We start from the raw sequence: 16,618 nt of genomic DNA, 5'->3' as shown, positions 1-16,618 counted from the left end.
AATCAGGAATATATATATATATATATATATATATATATATATATTTAAGTTTTTTTCTTTTTTTCAAAATGTAAAATGTAAGTTGCTTTGGACAAAAGTTTCTGCCAAATGCATAATTATAAATGTTCTGTAAAACTGCTTATTAATATTTGAAAAACAATCACCAAATCAAGAGTTATGAGGTGCAATGGAGGTCAAGGTCTTTTAACATATTAAATATTTTAAACTTTTTATAATAAGACAAATTTTGTTCAGATTATAAAATATCATGGGGTTCTACTTTAATAATAAAACTTTAATAATATTTATGCATTAGAAAAGTAATGCTTTTTATAAAAAATACTTTAAAATAAATACTAAAACATTTGATTAAAAAACTTATTTAATATTTGTAACATTTCAGTGAAATATACTTTTTTTAAAGTTCAAGTATTCAAATATGAGGAAAATATACATTTTATTTCATGGTTACACCACATGAGAGTCATTAAACTGAACAGAGTAATAAAAAGAAATAAAAAGTTAAATCCAAGAATTCATTTATGAACTCTAAAGATTTTTTTCTTTATCATGGTCAGTCATATTGGTAATTTAACCATTATCTTCACAGATCCTTTTGACACAGATCCAGAAACTGTGCATTGCATGATATTGTTATATAGCTGAAATGTTGTGGTTTTTGAGTGCTGGGATTCATAAAAGTCTATATCAGGTCACCATCAACCTGCTTAATGATTAACAGGAGGAGGCCTGTGAACAACGCTCAAACTGTGTGGTTCTCACTGTGAGGATCATAGCAAACTTAGTCTAAAGAAGCAACCATGAATCTACTTGTGCTGTTGTTCCTTCTGGCATCAGCTCATTCCTCCCCTACAGAACCCATCTTTCCTGAACATCAGACCGAGAGCCGCTTTCACTTTGCTGCTCTGGATGAAGTTCGGCTTTTGGCGAACGGCCTCCTACAGCTGGGCCAAAGCCTGAGGGACTTTGTGCAGAATACCAAGAGTCAAATCAAGGATATTTTCCAAAAGCTCAATATCTTTGACAAATCCGTCTACCAACTTTCTGTGCTGGCCAGTGAGATCAAGGAGGAGGAGGAGGAACTGAAGAAGACCACCGTGATCTTAAAGGCCAATAATAAGGAAATAAAGGGTCTGTCACTGGAGATCAACTCCAAAGTGGAAGATATCCTAAAAGAGAGGAAGCATCTGAGGAGGCAGGTGGGCGGCCTGGAGGAGAAGTTAAGCGGTCTGTCCCAGAGTTTGCTCTCGGCTGAGCAGGTGGCTCAAATCTCCACGCTCAAGGTCAGGCAAGATCGGAAACTTTTCGGATGTCTTGGATAGAAACAGGAAATCCTTTATGAATATTCTCAAATGTAATTAAGCAAGATGATTTATATGTAGGTCATTTATTCACATTCCAAGGTTGATTCTTTTTCAGTTCATGATAATGAATTGAACTGAATTAGTTATTGTTGGCCACATGATGAATTGAAATTTGAAGAGGCATGAGAAGAGTTCAACAATTTCTACAATTCAATAATAACACAAGATAGCATTTTCTTTAGTTCAAGTTTTAGAAAAACATTCATATTTACAGGATATTTACAGGATATTTAAAAAATGTTTATTTATATCATGAGTTTTTGTATTGAAAAAATGTATTGATTATTAGTTCTTGTAAGTAATCTATTGATTACTCAGTTTTAAAGAATTCAGTTTTGAAAGGTGGGTTGGTAAAAAGTCCAATAATGTAATAAATATAAATATTCAAAAAAGACATAAATATTCAACAATGAAAGATATTCCCAAAGATATACCCAAGTTTTAACTGAATTAGAGCCTTATAGGAAATGTGTTTTCTTCTTCCCATGGTCCAAATAATAATTTATATAGTGAAATGTATATAAATTATGAATATCTAAATATTTTAGTATGTGGCATTTACATTAGATTTATGCATTTGGGTTAAATTTGTAAATGGAAAAGGTACTGGTGATTGTTCTGCCAGTAGCATTTCCCATTAACCCTAAAGCTCAGTGCAATGCATAATTCCTTTATATTACCATGGTATATTGGACAATGCCTTTTTTCATTCATAAATTAATTCATTCTATCTGAATTCTACTTCGTTATTTGATTTAATTTTTTATTTTAATTTTCAATCTTTGTTTGATTTTCTTTTAATTTCTTAATTTAATTTCCCATTTTAATAATACTTCCTTATTTGATTTAATTTCTTAATTCGGTTTTCTTTTTTTCTTTTCTGTTTTTATCCTACTTGTTTTAAATTTGATTTGCAATCTCCAGTTTGGCACCTCAGTCTCATTTCAGTTATGTACTTCATATTGTTGAACTCTATGTCAATTCACAATTATGTTTGACAAAAGACCCCAAGACAGCAGGGAAAACATCTGGGACTCTAGCAGATGTGATCTCTGATTGTCTATGCCGTGCTCCGGTTTTGTTGCTGTTGTCTATTAGGAAATCATCCTGACCCAAGAAAAGAGCATCACTGATCTGCTGAAGGCTGTGAGGGAACAGAGCGAGCAGCTCAACAACCAAAGGACCAAAATCAAGGGCCTGGAAAATAAAGTACAGTATTAAAATACCAGGATGAAACTCAGACAGGTCAAACTCAATCTGACATAATGACATCGTTATCACATGGCGCAGGTGATTGGTGTCTTTCACATCAGCAGCCAGTAAACTCGCTGCTCAACATTCAAATGCTCTGCAAGTGCTTGCTGTAGCAGCTGCAGCATGCTTTTAAAACCCTCCACCTCCCCCAGCTCCACCTGTGTGATCTGCTATGAGGTGATCCATGTGTGCTATATGGTGTTTGTTTTATATAAGATATATATGCAGCAGCAGGATTTCTTAAATGCTGTGCCAGATAATGTGTGAGATTTGGAAACCTCCTTATGAATTTTTTGGAGTAATTTTAAGTGCGTTTCTAAGTTTTCAATTTCCACCTAGTTCAACTCTGCACATATCCAGGAAACAGATGAATATTTGGACAGGAATCACCAAAGCAACAGCCTCTCAGGATATCTACCATACTTCACGTCTGATGGGAGCTTCTCAAGCGGTATGGGATGCAGGAATGGTTTGCTTTTAAAAATGTTATTGCATCTGTTCAATTGTAGACCCACATATCATATTGTGTTTTAGATCTTCCAAAAGACTGCGGCGAGGTCTTCAGCCGAGGACAGAAATCTAGCGGCCTGTATGCCATTAAACCTCACGAGTCACAACCGTTTCTTGTGAAATGTGAGTTCACTGAGGGTAAGGATTTATTCGGCATTTTCTTTCTCAGATCTCTAATTTCTGAAAACAGCCAGAGGTGACATCCTTTCAACTTTTGACAGTCTCTTTGTGATATTGTCCTCTGTCATCCACAGAGGGAGTGTTCACTGTCGTCCAGCACAGACATGATGGCTCGGTGGACTTCGACCAGTCCTGGGAGACGTATGAGGATGGATTTGGGGACTTCGGCAGTGAGTTAAATCAAGAATGTTGTGCTCATAAACTGAATGTGTTTAGTCTGTGATTATAGAGTGGAGCACAATGAAGTGCTCTGTGATTCGTGTTGAGAAGTCTGAATCCTAACGCCCTACATTTAGTTTCTTTTTACTACATAATTTCATAGTGTGTCCGATTCCTCTTTTATAATGTTGCCTTCCTTGTCCCAATATTTTCTCATGAGAATATAGTATCTGGTCATGAATGTGCTTACAGCCTTGTGTCAGAGTAAGCTATTTGGAAATCATATACTGAAGTTCTGATGGTAATGCAAAAACATTCTGCAGTTAATATTAAAGAGTCAAAAATATATTACCTTTCAAATTTAATGAAATTTACATTTAAAATAAGTAGTTGAAGGTCAGTGAAAATAAGATAAACAAGAATTTACCCTTAACTAGTGGTCAAAAATAAAAATAATAATAATACTAAATTAATAAATAAATATTTATTTCTCCAATAATCTTTTTTTTTTTTTTTTTGATAAAACATTCTTACAGTCTACTAAAAAGAGTGATGTTTATCAAATAATCTGAAATACTGCTAATTATATTATGCTGTGCACCTCTACATTATTATATTGGCCTGCCATAGTACTCCAACATAAAATAAAGTGTTTTATAATACTATACAGAGAGCTGGATGTCTCAGATGTCTGTGTTTTGTAGGTGAGTTCTGGCTGGGGCTAAAGAAGATCTATGCTGTTGCCCATCAGGGTCACTCGCTCCTGCATGTCCAGATTGAGGACTGGAGGAAGGAGAAGCATTTCACGCTTTATCAGTATATCCTGGAGGACGCGGCCTTCAACTACACCATCCATCTGAAGCTGCAGACCAACGAATCCAGCTCTGCTCTGGATGAACACACTGGCTTCAGGTTCTCCACTAAAGACCACAATGATGGAAACCGTGATCCAAACTGTGCTCAGGACTACACAGGTACATACGACTACAAGCAGACCTTTTCATTGAGTGTTTTTTTGCAAAACTAGTAAATCAAGTAGCAACTTTGTTGTACTTTTTGAGGTAATCCCAGTGATTTTGAATAATAATGTGCTTGGAAGTTGCACACTAAATTAGTTTTTTCCTTGGCGACTGCTGCTGTTTCCTTTAGGTGGGTGGTGGTTTAGCATTTGCGGTGACTTTAACCTGAATGGCAAGTGTATTCAGAGCAGACCTCGTAAAAAGGGAACCCACTGGAAACCTGGCAAGGGAACCACACGATTCAAGACCACGAAAATCTCCATTAGTCATCTCTCAAAGCCACAAACCCCTTAATATCAACAGTACTGTACGTGCAGAAGCACATACGATTGCATTCATGCTGAGCAATTGCATCTTGGTTTTTTACAAAGTAACCATTTAATGGACATGTAAAAGTTCCCATTGTTGAGTGTGAACCTATATCTATATACCTATATGATGCAGTAAAAATGGGACATTTACACTGTGATTAGTCCAGTGAGCTCCACGTGATTCAGTTTCTCCATGAGCACAGTCATCTTAATTACATTGTTATGAGTCCAACCAGGAAACCTCTCATTTAACCTTCTGAGAAGCACTTTCAGCCATGTGTTTAAATGAGTCACACTGACCTCAAGATGTCATGTGCACAGTTGTACAGCTTTAGCTTTTTTTTTTTTGCACTACTTAAAACAGATATATTGTTTTTCATTATTTTGTCAACATTAAATTCTAAATTCTATATCATTTAAATGTATTTAAAATGATCAGATGGCTTATCATTTGCTGAATTTCTAACATATTATGTAATAAATGGTCAAAAAATAGCAATAAAATCAGAGGAATTTTCAGTGGAACGTAGCAAAAGAGAGAGAGCTATAGCAATGATGTTCATATGCAGCATCGCCCTCTGTTGAGCACTGCCTGTTATTGCAGTTGTTATTAAAGTTCAGTACAACAGTAGAGCTGTGTTAACTCTTCATGCAAATTGATGATATTCGGGCAAAAGAAATATTAACAAAATGATAAATGTTTTATTATTTAAAAAGACTACAAAAGGGAAATTATATTTTCCTGAGGCTTTCCTTTTCCTCATGTATCAAGGCTGTAATTGTCATTCACACACCACAGAGAGCTGCGCATGCGCCAAAAACACACTTTTTTTCTTTCTTTTTTTCTGTATTTTTTTTTCCCTATAATATAGCTAATATGTGTAAATACAATGAATATTTATCACTATAATAAAAACCTACTTCTGTTTTAATCATGTGACCAAACATACATAATCGTTTGTTGTGTGTGTATTCTCTAGCTTGTATATCAGTGTGGTAGAGGTTGTGTTCAGCAGTGTTGTTTAGTGCAAGCACTCAGTGAAATGGGTGACTTGAGGGACTTCCAAAAAGAACCCATTTAGCATTAGTTTGTGCCCAGTTGTTTGGTGTTTTAAGAACAACAGTCTTCATGATTTTTACAGGGCAAGACTTCATTAGAGAAGAAAATGGGTAAAAAAAACATAAGTGAATTATGGAGCTCCACACATGACATGCAGGAAAAAATATTAGGCTAAATCGTGAGCAAGATTAGGAACGAATTAGTAAATTGTGTGAACAATATATTTATTTTTTCTTGCATGTGATGTGCGGGGCTCCGTAGTGAATGACAGGAATGCTAAACATTAAGAAGAATTGTGTCCAAACAACACAGAAATGCTGCAGCAACCTGAATATTCACCTTGTTTCCACAAAAATAACCACAGAGAACTTCACAAAGCCAACATCCATGAAAGAGCTGTATTTGGTGCAACTTTAACCACAGGCACCAATGCTAAAAGATGGAGTCACGATCATAAAACCTAGACCAGTTGGAGCGCTAAGATGAACTTCTTTTTTTAGATATAGGAATAGGACAGAAACTAATAAAAGTTAAACTATGTTTTATTTCCATTAAAAGACAGAAGTGGATTAATTGGTCACACACTTTAGTTTTGGAGACGACTATTATCAGTCTATTAACAATGGCTTTTGCCTCAATAAACTCATAATCTGTTGCTTATCAATACTTAAGGTAGTTGTTAAGTTTAGGAATGGAGATAAGAGATCTTAAATATGGTTGTGCAGACTAAGACATTAATATGTGCTTTATTAGTGTGCTAATAGGCAACTAGTTAATAGTGAGAATTTGTACCTAAACTAAAGTGTTACCGATTTATTTTATATAACACATCAAAATGTGTGGTTGGCTGATATTCAGGAGAAAACAATAAAATGTAATAAAATGTGACCAACTTCCGTATCCTGTTAATCAGTAATTAAAATGGGGACGCATATGTAGTTCAGTCATGAAACTGTTGATGGTGCATCTGATAGGTCCTGCTAGGAATCACATCATCAGCTGATTGGCTTGCAGCTTAACCTTTAAATAGTTTGTTTCAGTGTTTGTTGTAATCAAGTATTGCAGCACACTGACAGAAACCCTCTACCTCCCCCAGCTCCACCTGTTTAGATCTACTATGGGTAAATGTAATAAAATTTGACATTTGTGTGGCAGCAGTATGTCTTGCATGCTCATAGCAGCTTGTCTGTGGATGCCCTGGCATTAGTAATTCTCCGTACTTGCTCTGTAGCAATATCAGCGTAGCAAATCTGTTGGCTAGGAGCAAATACATTATCACTGTAAAAACAGACAATCCACAGTGTGAGCCTTATTTGTGTCTGAAATGACTTTCTCTTCTTTCTCTCTTTTCCCAACTGACCTGGGGCCCATTCTTCGTACGTCGCTTATTACATCCGAGATCAAATGACACATACAAGATGATATAATCGTGCTAATCCTGATCCGGCTAATTGGGTTCTTCGAACACACCTGTTGTGTATGATTAGTATCGCTGAATTGAGTTATCTGAGATAACTGTGCGTTCATGTGTTGTCTTAAAAGGGGATATGTATCGATACTCGAAACCATGATCAGCAGTGCAGCGATTGGCTGGCAAGACGGCAATGTAATGACGTCATATAATTTAAAATGACACCCGACGAAAAACTTGACAAATTTCTGGACTTTTGTAAGGAAACAGCCAAGCAAACAAAACTACATAAATGTTATAATAGATACATGAAACAGATAATAGATACATGTTTTCATTTTATTCAGATTTTTTTTCATGATTCCCAATTATTTCGATTTGCAATTTATAATAGTTGTGCAGTCTTTACATTTTTATTTCAATGTAGAAATTATCTATTCATTTTATTTTATATTTGGACAGATTTGTTACGTGACAGCATTAATGAAAGTTTCTTAAGGGTCAATATGATTCATGTTAACTGCATCTCCTGCGCTCCTGGCTGTGTCTATAGAAGGCTGTTATGGACTACACAGCTTTTTTTATATTATTTTTAAATAATTTTTAATATAATTTAATAAAACAATCTTTTAAATTCTTATTCAAAATTATTGTCCCTGGATCACGATACTCTTGTAATAAAGTAGCGGTTATAGCAGACACATTTTGAGTATCAGTTCTGGTTGAAAAGAAGCGATCTAATCCTGTTTACATGAAATAAGCTGCTCCCGAGCAGGTTTAAGCTAACGGACCTGTTGCTATGACAGCAGCTCCGGGATGAGCTTCAAAGAACCAAACCATCCAAGATCACGCCAAATCTTCAACAACCAAATCCAGCTAACTGAGTTAGCGACGTACGAAGAACAGGCCCCTGTTCTTGTAGCAGTAAGAACTTCTCTGGGAAATGTTTTATTCGGTTCGTTCTGTAGCCAGATAAACCACCTGTTACGATCAACACATCAACACAGAAATGTCATCCTCAAGGATTGTAGAGGTGCTGCAGTCAAAACCCAAACCCCTCTCAAACACCACCCAGTTATCAAGCTATATGGCACACTTTTCATTAGCCACGGATCTTGAATGATCCTGTGAGATTTAGCATATGTCAAAACAACTCATGTAGCGTTTACAGGCAGATCATCCCGGGCTTATTAACTCAGCATCAGCTCTATTTAGCTTCTGAGTAAATGCTGAGTAAATGCTGCACATGAACGAGGCCTCGCTGGTCATCTTATGCATCTGCTTCAACAGGCCTCTGGAGGCGAGCTTGTCTGACAGTGATCCCCATGCACATGTGTGAGAAGCCGTGTTCAGTTACCAAATATATTTTTATCCTGTAATGGCTTCAATCTAACTCTGTTTGAATGCCATAAGGGCAAAAGGCTTTTCCTCCTTCTCCTCCTGTCCCAGTCTCTCTCTCTCTCTCTCTCTCTCACACACACCTCTGAAAGGAGCAAACAGTGTCTCCTTAATTCTCTCTCAATGAACAAGAGCAATGAACTATAGTCCCTTGCAAGTGCTGACTTTGCCTACTTCTCCGTACCCTGACCAGAGTCCTGGAACCAACGGCCTGAAGAAGAAGACCAATGTTTTCCAGTCTGAAAAGAACTACCTGCACAACTTCATTCAATGCATCTTCTCCTCCATTGACCTGCGGGACAGGCAGGGCTCCACTATGGTGGTGGGTGGAGCTGGACGCTACTTCAGTTTGACTGTCATTCAGGTCATAGCCCAGATGGCTACACTGCTAATTCGGTGTAGAAACAGTTTTCACTAAGAAATGATTACATTTCACAAATAATTTGTATTGGCAAGTAACACATTGAACGAACTTTGAAATTCTGAAGCAGAATGAATAAAATAGTATGAGTAAACAGTACATTCCCATGTAGAACAAACTCCAATAATCATTTTTTTATGCTTCTGAATGTCACACATCCTTAAAGACACCCGTCATTCAAATGCACTATATCTTTCGTGGTAAATTGTACTTTATATTTCTTTATTTTGAAAGCAAGAAATAGAGAAGAAGCTTTAATGGAGCTAGTTTGTTGCTCATCACTTTCCAGTTCTAAATTTGCCGTAAAAGATATTTAGTCTTGACACAATTGTTAGGTGCATATTTAGGGCACGTTACAAGCAAATGGTGACATGGTCTTTAATAGATTTCTAATTTTGCCAATTAGATCTGGCACAGACGCAAAGAACATGATGAATGAAGTGCAATTTTTTTTAGAGCAGATTCTTTCAGCCTCCATTCGGGTGTTATTTGCAATTTACAGTTTAGATGTACCTTGTGTTTTAATTTTAACATTATTTTATTTCCCACTGAAAATTATTTTGATAGTCCACTTTATACATTCTGCTTACTATGAACAACCGTGCAACTTCATGTCAACTAACTCCCATTCATTTTCAAAGTCTATAACCAATTCTCATTAGTGTATTAGTAGACTGTTAGTCTAGGGTATAAGTAGAATAAGTTGACATGTACTGTACTTATATAGTTAGTAGAATGTATGTTGTGGGACCATCAAAATAAAGAGTTAGCAGGTTTTAAAGAGGCAATCTACTAATACTCTAATGACTGCTAGTTGACATGAAGTTGCAAAGATATGAAGAAAAATCCATTTATTATTTCCCAGTTACAAGTGGGTTTTATTTAACACAGGCTGGTGAATTTCTCAGGTAGGTCATGTTGTGATCGGTCAGAATGGCATCATGTCGACGCTGGCTGTGTCGTGTGTGATCAGGAAGATCAAAGCTATCAGTGGCATTATTCTCACAGCCAGTCACAACCCTGGACGACCTGAAGGAGACTTCGGTATCAAATTCAATACTGCTAGTGGAGGTAAAATGGCTCACATGTGATAATGAAGATGAAGGAAAGATGTCATATTTCACCAAATGTATTTTTACATTTTAAACACTGAAAAGCCACTGAAAAGCCCAAATTGATCATTAAAATACATTATTATTCAAAAGTTTGAAGTGAATATATATACATACATACATACATATATATATATATATATATATATATATATATATATATATATATATATTTTAAGAATCTTTTAATCAGCAAGAATGCATTAATTTAATCAAAAGTCCAAGTTAAGACATTCGTAATGTTACTGAAAATTCCATTTCAAATAAATGCTGTTCTTTTGAACTTTCTAAAATCCTGAAAAAAAATCAAGATTTCCTAAAAAACATCCGTTGTTTTCATTATTGATAAAAATAAAGAATGTTTCCTAAGCACCAAATCAGCATATTAGAATGACTTTTGAATGGAATTAGTAAAATAAATCAACTTTTTGATGATGTTCTAATTATATGACCAGCACCTACAGTATATATATATATATATATATATATATATATATATATATATATATATATATATATATATATATATATATATATATATATATATATGGGGTGAAATTTATACAACATATACTTTAATGAACTTTTTTTGTTTGAGTTCTTGATAATACCTCCTTACAGGTCCAGCACCGGAGGCGGTCACAAATAAAATCTTCCAGTTGAGCAGAACCACCGAGGAGCGTCTTCGATTTCACTGTTCTAAAGGAGCTTTTTTCAGGAGACAACCACATACAAATCCATTTAGATGCCATGCATGGAGGTGAGGAACCATATTTCTTTCCACCATTTTCCACATTTTGAAAAGAGTATTTAGAGTAGCTTAATGGACTAAGATGCTTCCATGTGTGCCAGTTGGATGGGGATGAGTTTAGACTTGCATTGCTGGCCGCTTCTGTGTGAGATTGAGTTTCCATGTATGTGCAGTGATCTGAATGATTAAGACAAGCCATCTGAAATAAACTTAGATTAAGACAGATTAAGACAAGCCGGCCGGAGCCACCAAGATCCAGCTGCATGAGACCACAACCAGACGGAGGTATTTTGGAAGTTTGATGGACGCAGGTCTTCTCTCGCTGTGTGGGGAGGAAAGTTTTGGCACAGGTAATAAATGTCCCACACACAGACTGTAAAAATGACTACAGTTAAAGAAACTCCTCTTCTCTCCATAGGTTCTGATTTTATGCAATGTTTAATGCATTTTATGTTGTTAATTACAAGAAGTGCGATTTTTTTTTTTTTTAATATAGTCATATGCAAGATTATGCTAACTAAATCAGTATGATAAACAGGTTAGGTCAAAAGTAATATGCAAGTAATCAAAAAGTAGTCTGATTATGTTAGGGGATAAAAGACTATAGGATACGCTTAAAGGGACTTTGGTGTAGTGTATTACATTACTAACTAACGTTACTATTTTTGTCATGTAAATTTAGATCCAGTAACTACCCTGCACTGTTTAATGCGTAGCATAGGTCTTACTGCACAAAATTAAAAACGAACAAAAAATGTCAATGCAGTAATAAATTGTTGTTTGTTTCGTTTTTCTGTCACAGGTGGCGCTGGCGGTAGTGATGGGATTTATGGCTCTTTGAGGGGATCCGGATCTTCGCGATCCGTTCCTTTCAAAGAGCCGTTCAAAAGAATGGCTCTTTTGGCTCTTTTTAAATATTTAGTCAGTTTTAAGAAGCCAGCTTGGGAGCATCTCCGTTTATCCTGGAAATAATCACTGGGAGGTATTATGAGGTGAGATTTGTAGTCAAATAATTAAAGCTCAGATATCACACACCAATATCTGAGTTTGAATTATTCTGAAATATTGATTGTTACCTCAATTCTCATGTGTGGACTATATTCCATAGGGTTGCACAAATCCCTCTGCTTAGACAGTGACATCATTATTTTGATTTACCTTTAGTACAAAGTGTGTGTGTGTGTGTGTGTGTGTGTGTAAAACTACGTTGACTTATGTTATTCATACAATACCTACTCACAAATAAACATAAAAAACGAAGCCGGCTGCAATGAATTTCTGTGCAAAACAGCTTTTACTACAAACACTTCCACACAAGAACATTGTTATCACACAAGAACATTTTGATAGAAAACTATTTTTTTTTAAAGTAGATAAAATTAGAATAAATAAAATGGAAATGTCTACATACTACATACTATTACTACTGTAAACTTTGCAAATAGGACATCAGCCCCTTCAAGTCAATGAACAATAACAAAGTGGGCTGCAATGAATGTCTGTGGAAAACAGCTTTTAGTGAAAAATTTCTATACAAGTACAGTATCACAAAAGAACATTTTTAATGATTTTAAAATAAGTTTTAAATGAACACAAAATGCAATGTAAATGCATGCACAACTAATAACTAATATCATCACGCTATAAAGGGTTGGCCTGCGCTGGGTGCGCCCCTCCCCCTATAACTGTTCTGTCTCCTGGAGGAGCTCATTTGTATGAACACGCATAGGAAAAAAGAACGATAGAAAGAACGGCTCCTCTCCAGTCGCGACTCGGCTCCCATCGTTCATGTTTATGAGCCGTTCAAAAGAATCGGTTCGTTCGCGAACGTCACAACTCTAGCTGGCGGAGCTCCTGCAGCTTACAAGATACATGAAAGAACCTGACGAAGAGGCCCTACTGTTATTACATGTTTATATTCAATTTTATACTTACATTTCAGTTTTTTTTAAAAATAAACATTGCTATAAGCAAAAAGTGTAATTTCAGCATCAAAGAGAGAGAAAGTGTACACACGCTCTAGAATCCTTCACTGTCACCATTGCTTATGAATATTAATTACGTCACATGACGCTCCAGGAAGGTTACCGAGCAACGTGCCCTTGATACATTTAATATTCATGAGTCATTTAACAACGGACGGAAGTTTGTATTAGTGAATGTGCTGCCCAACAACGACATGCATTCATAAACAAGCTCTGATCTGAAGTGGTAGTGGAATATTTTGGCTTAATGAGAGGCAGCTGTGACTGACAGGTAACTACCGATTATATAAAGCAGCGAAATGCGCTATTCCAGCACTGATTGAGTGCATATGATTGATTAATAAAGTTGCGAATTTTTATTTAAAGCCCTTAAAAAAGAATTGGGTAAACCTAGTTAAATTAGACACTGTCGTGATATTGTTATATAAATTTGATACTAAATGAATTACAGTAGGCCTACAGGTGCTGGTCATGTAATTAGAATATCATCAAAAAGTTGATTTAACTAATTCCATTCAAAAAGTGAAACTTGTATATTATATTCATTCATTACACACAGACTGATATATTTCAAATGTTTATTACTTCTAATTTAGATTTTTTTTTTTATAACTGACAACTAAGGAAAATCCCAAATTCTGTATCTCAGAAAATTTGAATATTGTGATGAGGTTCAATATTGAAGACACCTGGTGCCACACTCTAATCAGCTAATTAACTCAAAACACCTGCAAAGCCTTTAAATGGTCTCTCAGTCTAGTTCTGTAGGCTACACAATCATGGGGAAGACTGCTGACTTGACAGTTGTCTAAAAGACGACCATTGACACCTTTGCACAAGGAGGGCAAGACACAAAAGGTCATTGCAAAAGAGGCTGGCTGTTCTCAGAGCTCTGTGTCCAAGCACATTAAAAAAGAGGTGAAGGGAAGGAAATGATGTGGCAGAAAAAAAGTGTACAAGCAATAGGGATAACAACACCCTGGAGAGGATTGTGAAACAAAACCCATTCAAAAATGTGGGGGAGATTCACAAAGAGTGGACTGCAGCTGGAGTCAGTGCTTCAAGAACCACTACGCACAGACGTATGCAAGACATGGGTTTCAGCTTCGCAGTCCTTGTGTCAAGCCACTCTTGAACAACAGACAGCATCAGAAGCATCTCACCTGGGCTAAAAAAGACAAATATGACTGGAATGCTGCTGAGTGGTTCAAGGTTATGTTCTCTGATGAAAGTATATTTTGCATTTCCTTTGGAAATCAGGGTCCCAGAGTCTGGAGGAAGAGTGGAGATGCACACAATCCAAGTTGCTTGAGGTCCAGTGTAAAGTTTCCACAGTCAGTGATGGTTTGGGGTCCATGTCATCTGCTGGTGTTGGTCCACTGTGTTTTCTGAGGTTCAAGGTCAACACAAAGGAAGTCGTGGCCTAATTGTTAGAGAATCGGACTCCCAATCAAAAGGTTGTGAGTTCGAGTCCCGGGCTGGCAGGAATTGTAGGTGGGGGGAGTGCATGTTCTCTCTCCACCTTCAATACCACGACTTAGGTGCCCTTGAGCAAGGCATCGAACCCCCAACTGCTCCCCGGGCGCTGCAGCATAAATGGCTGCCCACTGCTCCGAGTGTGTGTTCACAGTGTGTGTGTGTGTGTTCACTGCTCTGTGTGTGCGCACTTCGGATGGGTTAAATGCAGAGCACAAATTCTGAGTATGGGTCACCATACTTGGCTGAATGTCACATCACTTTCACTTTCACAGCTGTATAGCAGGAAGTTTTAGAGCACTTCCTGCTGCTGACCAACTTTATGGAGATGCAGATTTCACTTTCCAACAGGACTTGGCACCTGCACACGGTGCAAAAGCTTCCATTACCTGGTTTAAGAACCATGGTATCCCTGTTCTTAATTGGCCAGAAAACTCACCTGACCTTAACCCCATAGAAAATCTATGGGGTATTGTGAAGAGGAAGATGAGATATGTCAGACCCAAGAATGCAGAAGAGCTGAAGGTCACTATCAGAGCAACCTGGGCTCTCATAACACCTGAGCAGTGCCACAGACTGATCGACTCCATGCCACGCCACATTGCTGCAGTAATTCAGGCAAAAGGAATTATTACTACTTTTCAGTCGGCCAAGATTTCTAAAAATCCTTTCTTTGTATTGGGCTGAAGTAATATTCAAATTTTCTGGGATACTGAATTTGGGAATATGTATATTTAAATGGTATTGCACGGTTCTCTATGCAGCAAATTCTGAATAAATGATATCTCGGAGGGAGTTATTTGTATTTAAAGTTACTGATAATATTAAAGATTAAAGCGTTCACTTGCCTACTGCTTAAGAAATCAGTAACAATGGAAGCCTATGACCTACTGTCCTGCTCTCCAACACAAGTCATGAAGAACAGCCAGGAGCTGGAGGGTAAGAATAACCCACCAACTCTACCTTTCACATCATTGCAACTAAATAACATTTACAAAATCTTATTATGACAATACTTTAAAATTTTTGTTTTTTTTGTACTTGTTGAAATACAGGTGCTGAAGGTGTGGGGCTCAAGTCGAGGGAGAGGCAAGACCACTAGACATCACTCTTTTACCGTCAAGTTTTGTAATAGATATCACATACATATAGGCTTTGTTAAACAAACCGGCTCTTCTTCTTTCCAAGACAAGTGTGCAGAATTGCCTTTGAGGGCTATCTCAGCATTTGGATGAAAATTGCCACCACTAACCCAGAACTTCTGATGGTAAACAAATGTAAGTGATTTGATATGACTGTATTTAAAGTGATGAAGTACATAAAAAGAGAGTATCATTACATCTACTGTTAGTGCTATATTTGCAGTCTTAGCAACTTTTTCATTTATATTTGAGAACATCTTACATATATCAACTTTAATAATATTTTTTGAATCTGCAGTGCCAAAATGAATTGATATTTCTGATTTTAGATTCAGATGAATTCGTCAGCTGTAGAGACAGATGTACAGACCGGTCAAATGGCAATAAGACAGATCATCTCGTTCAAGAACAGCGCAACATGTCAGTCGGTGTAACCCATTTCTACTCTGTTCAGTTAAAAAAATATTAAAACTTTAGTTTAAATTAAATATAGTTTACATTTCTGAAATAAAGGGGCACTGATAAAATCACTCGATTCTCTTTGCAATGGACTCCTGTACAAGGTTCTTCAACTGTATCTCAGCTCGAGGCACCACAATTGCAAACTACAACCTTTGATTAAAGTCATAATTATTAACTAAAAAGTAGAAAAAGAAGTCTTAATTGGTTCTAATTTCATAATTGACGTTTTTTTTTTTTTTATTAAATTTTACCTTTTGACTTTTGTCATAATTATGGTGTACCAGATTATGATTCTTATGCAGTATAATGGAAATGTGCTTCCATGCAAGGACCTTTTGTTATAAAAAAGCAGAATAGAAAGTATTAGTTGTAATGTCTTTACTCCTATAATCAGTCTGTGATTTTATTCAGTGGATATAATGTGCTTCACCTTTACATATATATACTTTTTTGATATTGGAACACCCTTACAATAAACTCCAGTGCAGTCATTCTAAGTTTTACGGTCATTATGTGCAGCCCTGTTCAGAAGCTTCTGAAGAAACACACCACAGCGAAACGCATGCGGCTGGAACGCATGAG

General features: G+C 36.4%; 1 protein-coding gene and 1 pseudogene across 1 annotated transcript; both read left to right on the top strand.

The window, feature by feature from the left end:
* The first annotated feature begins 675 nt into the window (after positions 1 to 675).
* Positions 676 to 5,449, top strand: LOC127950386 (angiopoietin-related protein 3). The gene is made up of 7 exons (XM_052547395.1): positions 676 to 1,304; positions 2,484 to 2,594; positions 2,979 to 3,090; positions 3,174 to 3,287; positions 3,404 to 3,499; positions 4,193 to 4,462; positions 4,638 to 5,449. Exons 1-7 carry the CDS (start codon positions 822 to 824, stop codon positions 4,799 to 4,801), a joined length of 1,350 nt encoding a protein of 449 aa, XP_052403355.1. The 5' UTR covers positions 676 to 821; the 3' UTR covers positions 4,802 to 5,449.
* Positions 5,450 to 8,366: 2,917 nt separating this feature from the next.
* Positions 8,367 to 10,360, top strand: LOC127950345 (phosphoglucomutase-like protein 5; annotated as a pseudogene).
* The last annotated feature ends 6,258 nt before the right edge of the window (positions 10,361 to 16,618 follow it).

This window comes from Carassius gibelio, chromosome B2 (assembly GCF_023724105.1).
Source record: "Carassius gibelio isolate Cgi1373 ecotype wild population from Czech Republic chromosome B2, carGib1.2-hapl.c, whole genome shotgun sequence".
Lineage (NCBI taxonomy): Eukaryota > Metazoa > Chordata > Actinopteri > Cypriniformes > Cyprinidae > Carassius > Carassius gibelio.
Note: the sequence above shows the minus strand (reverse complement) of the source record. Positions and strands in the feature narration are given on the sequence as shown.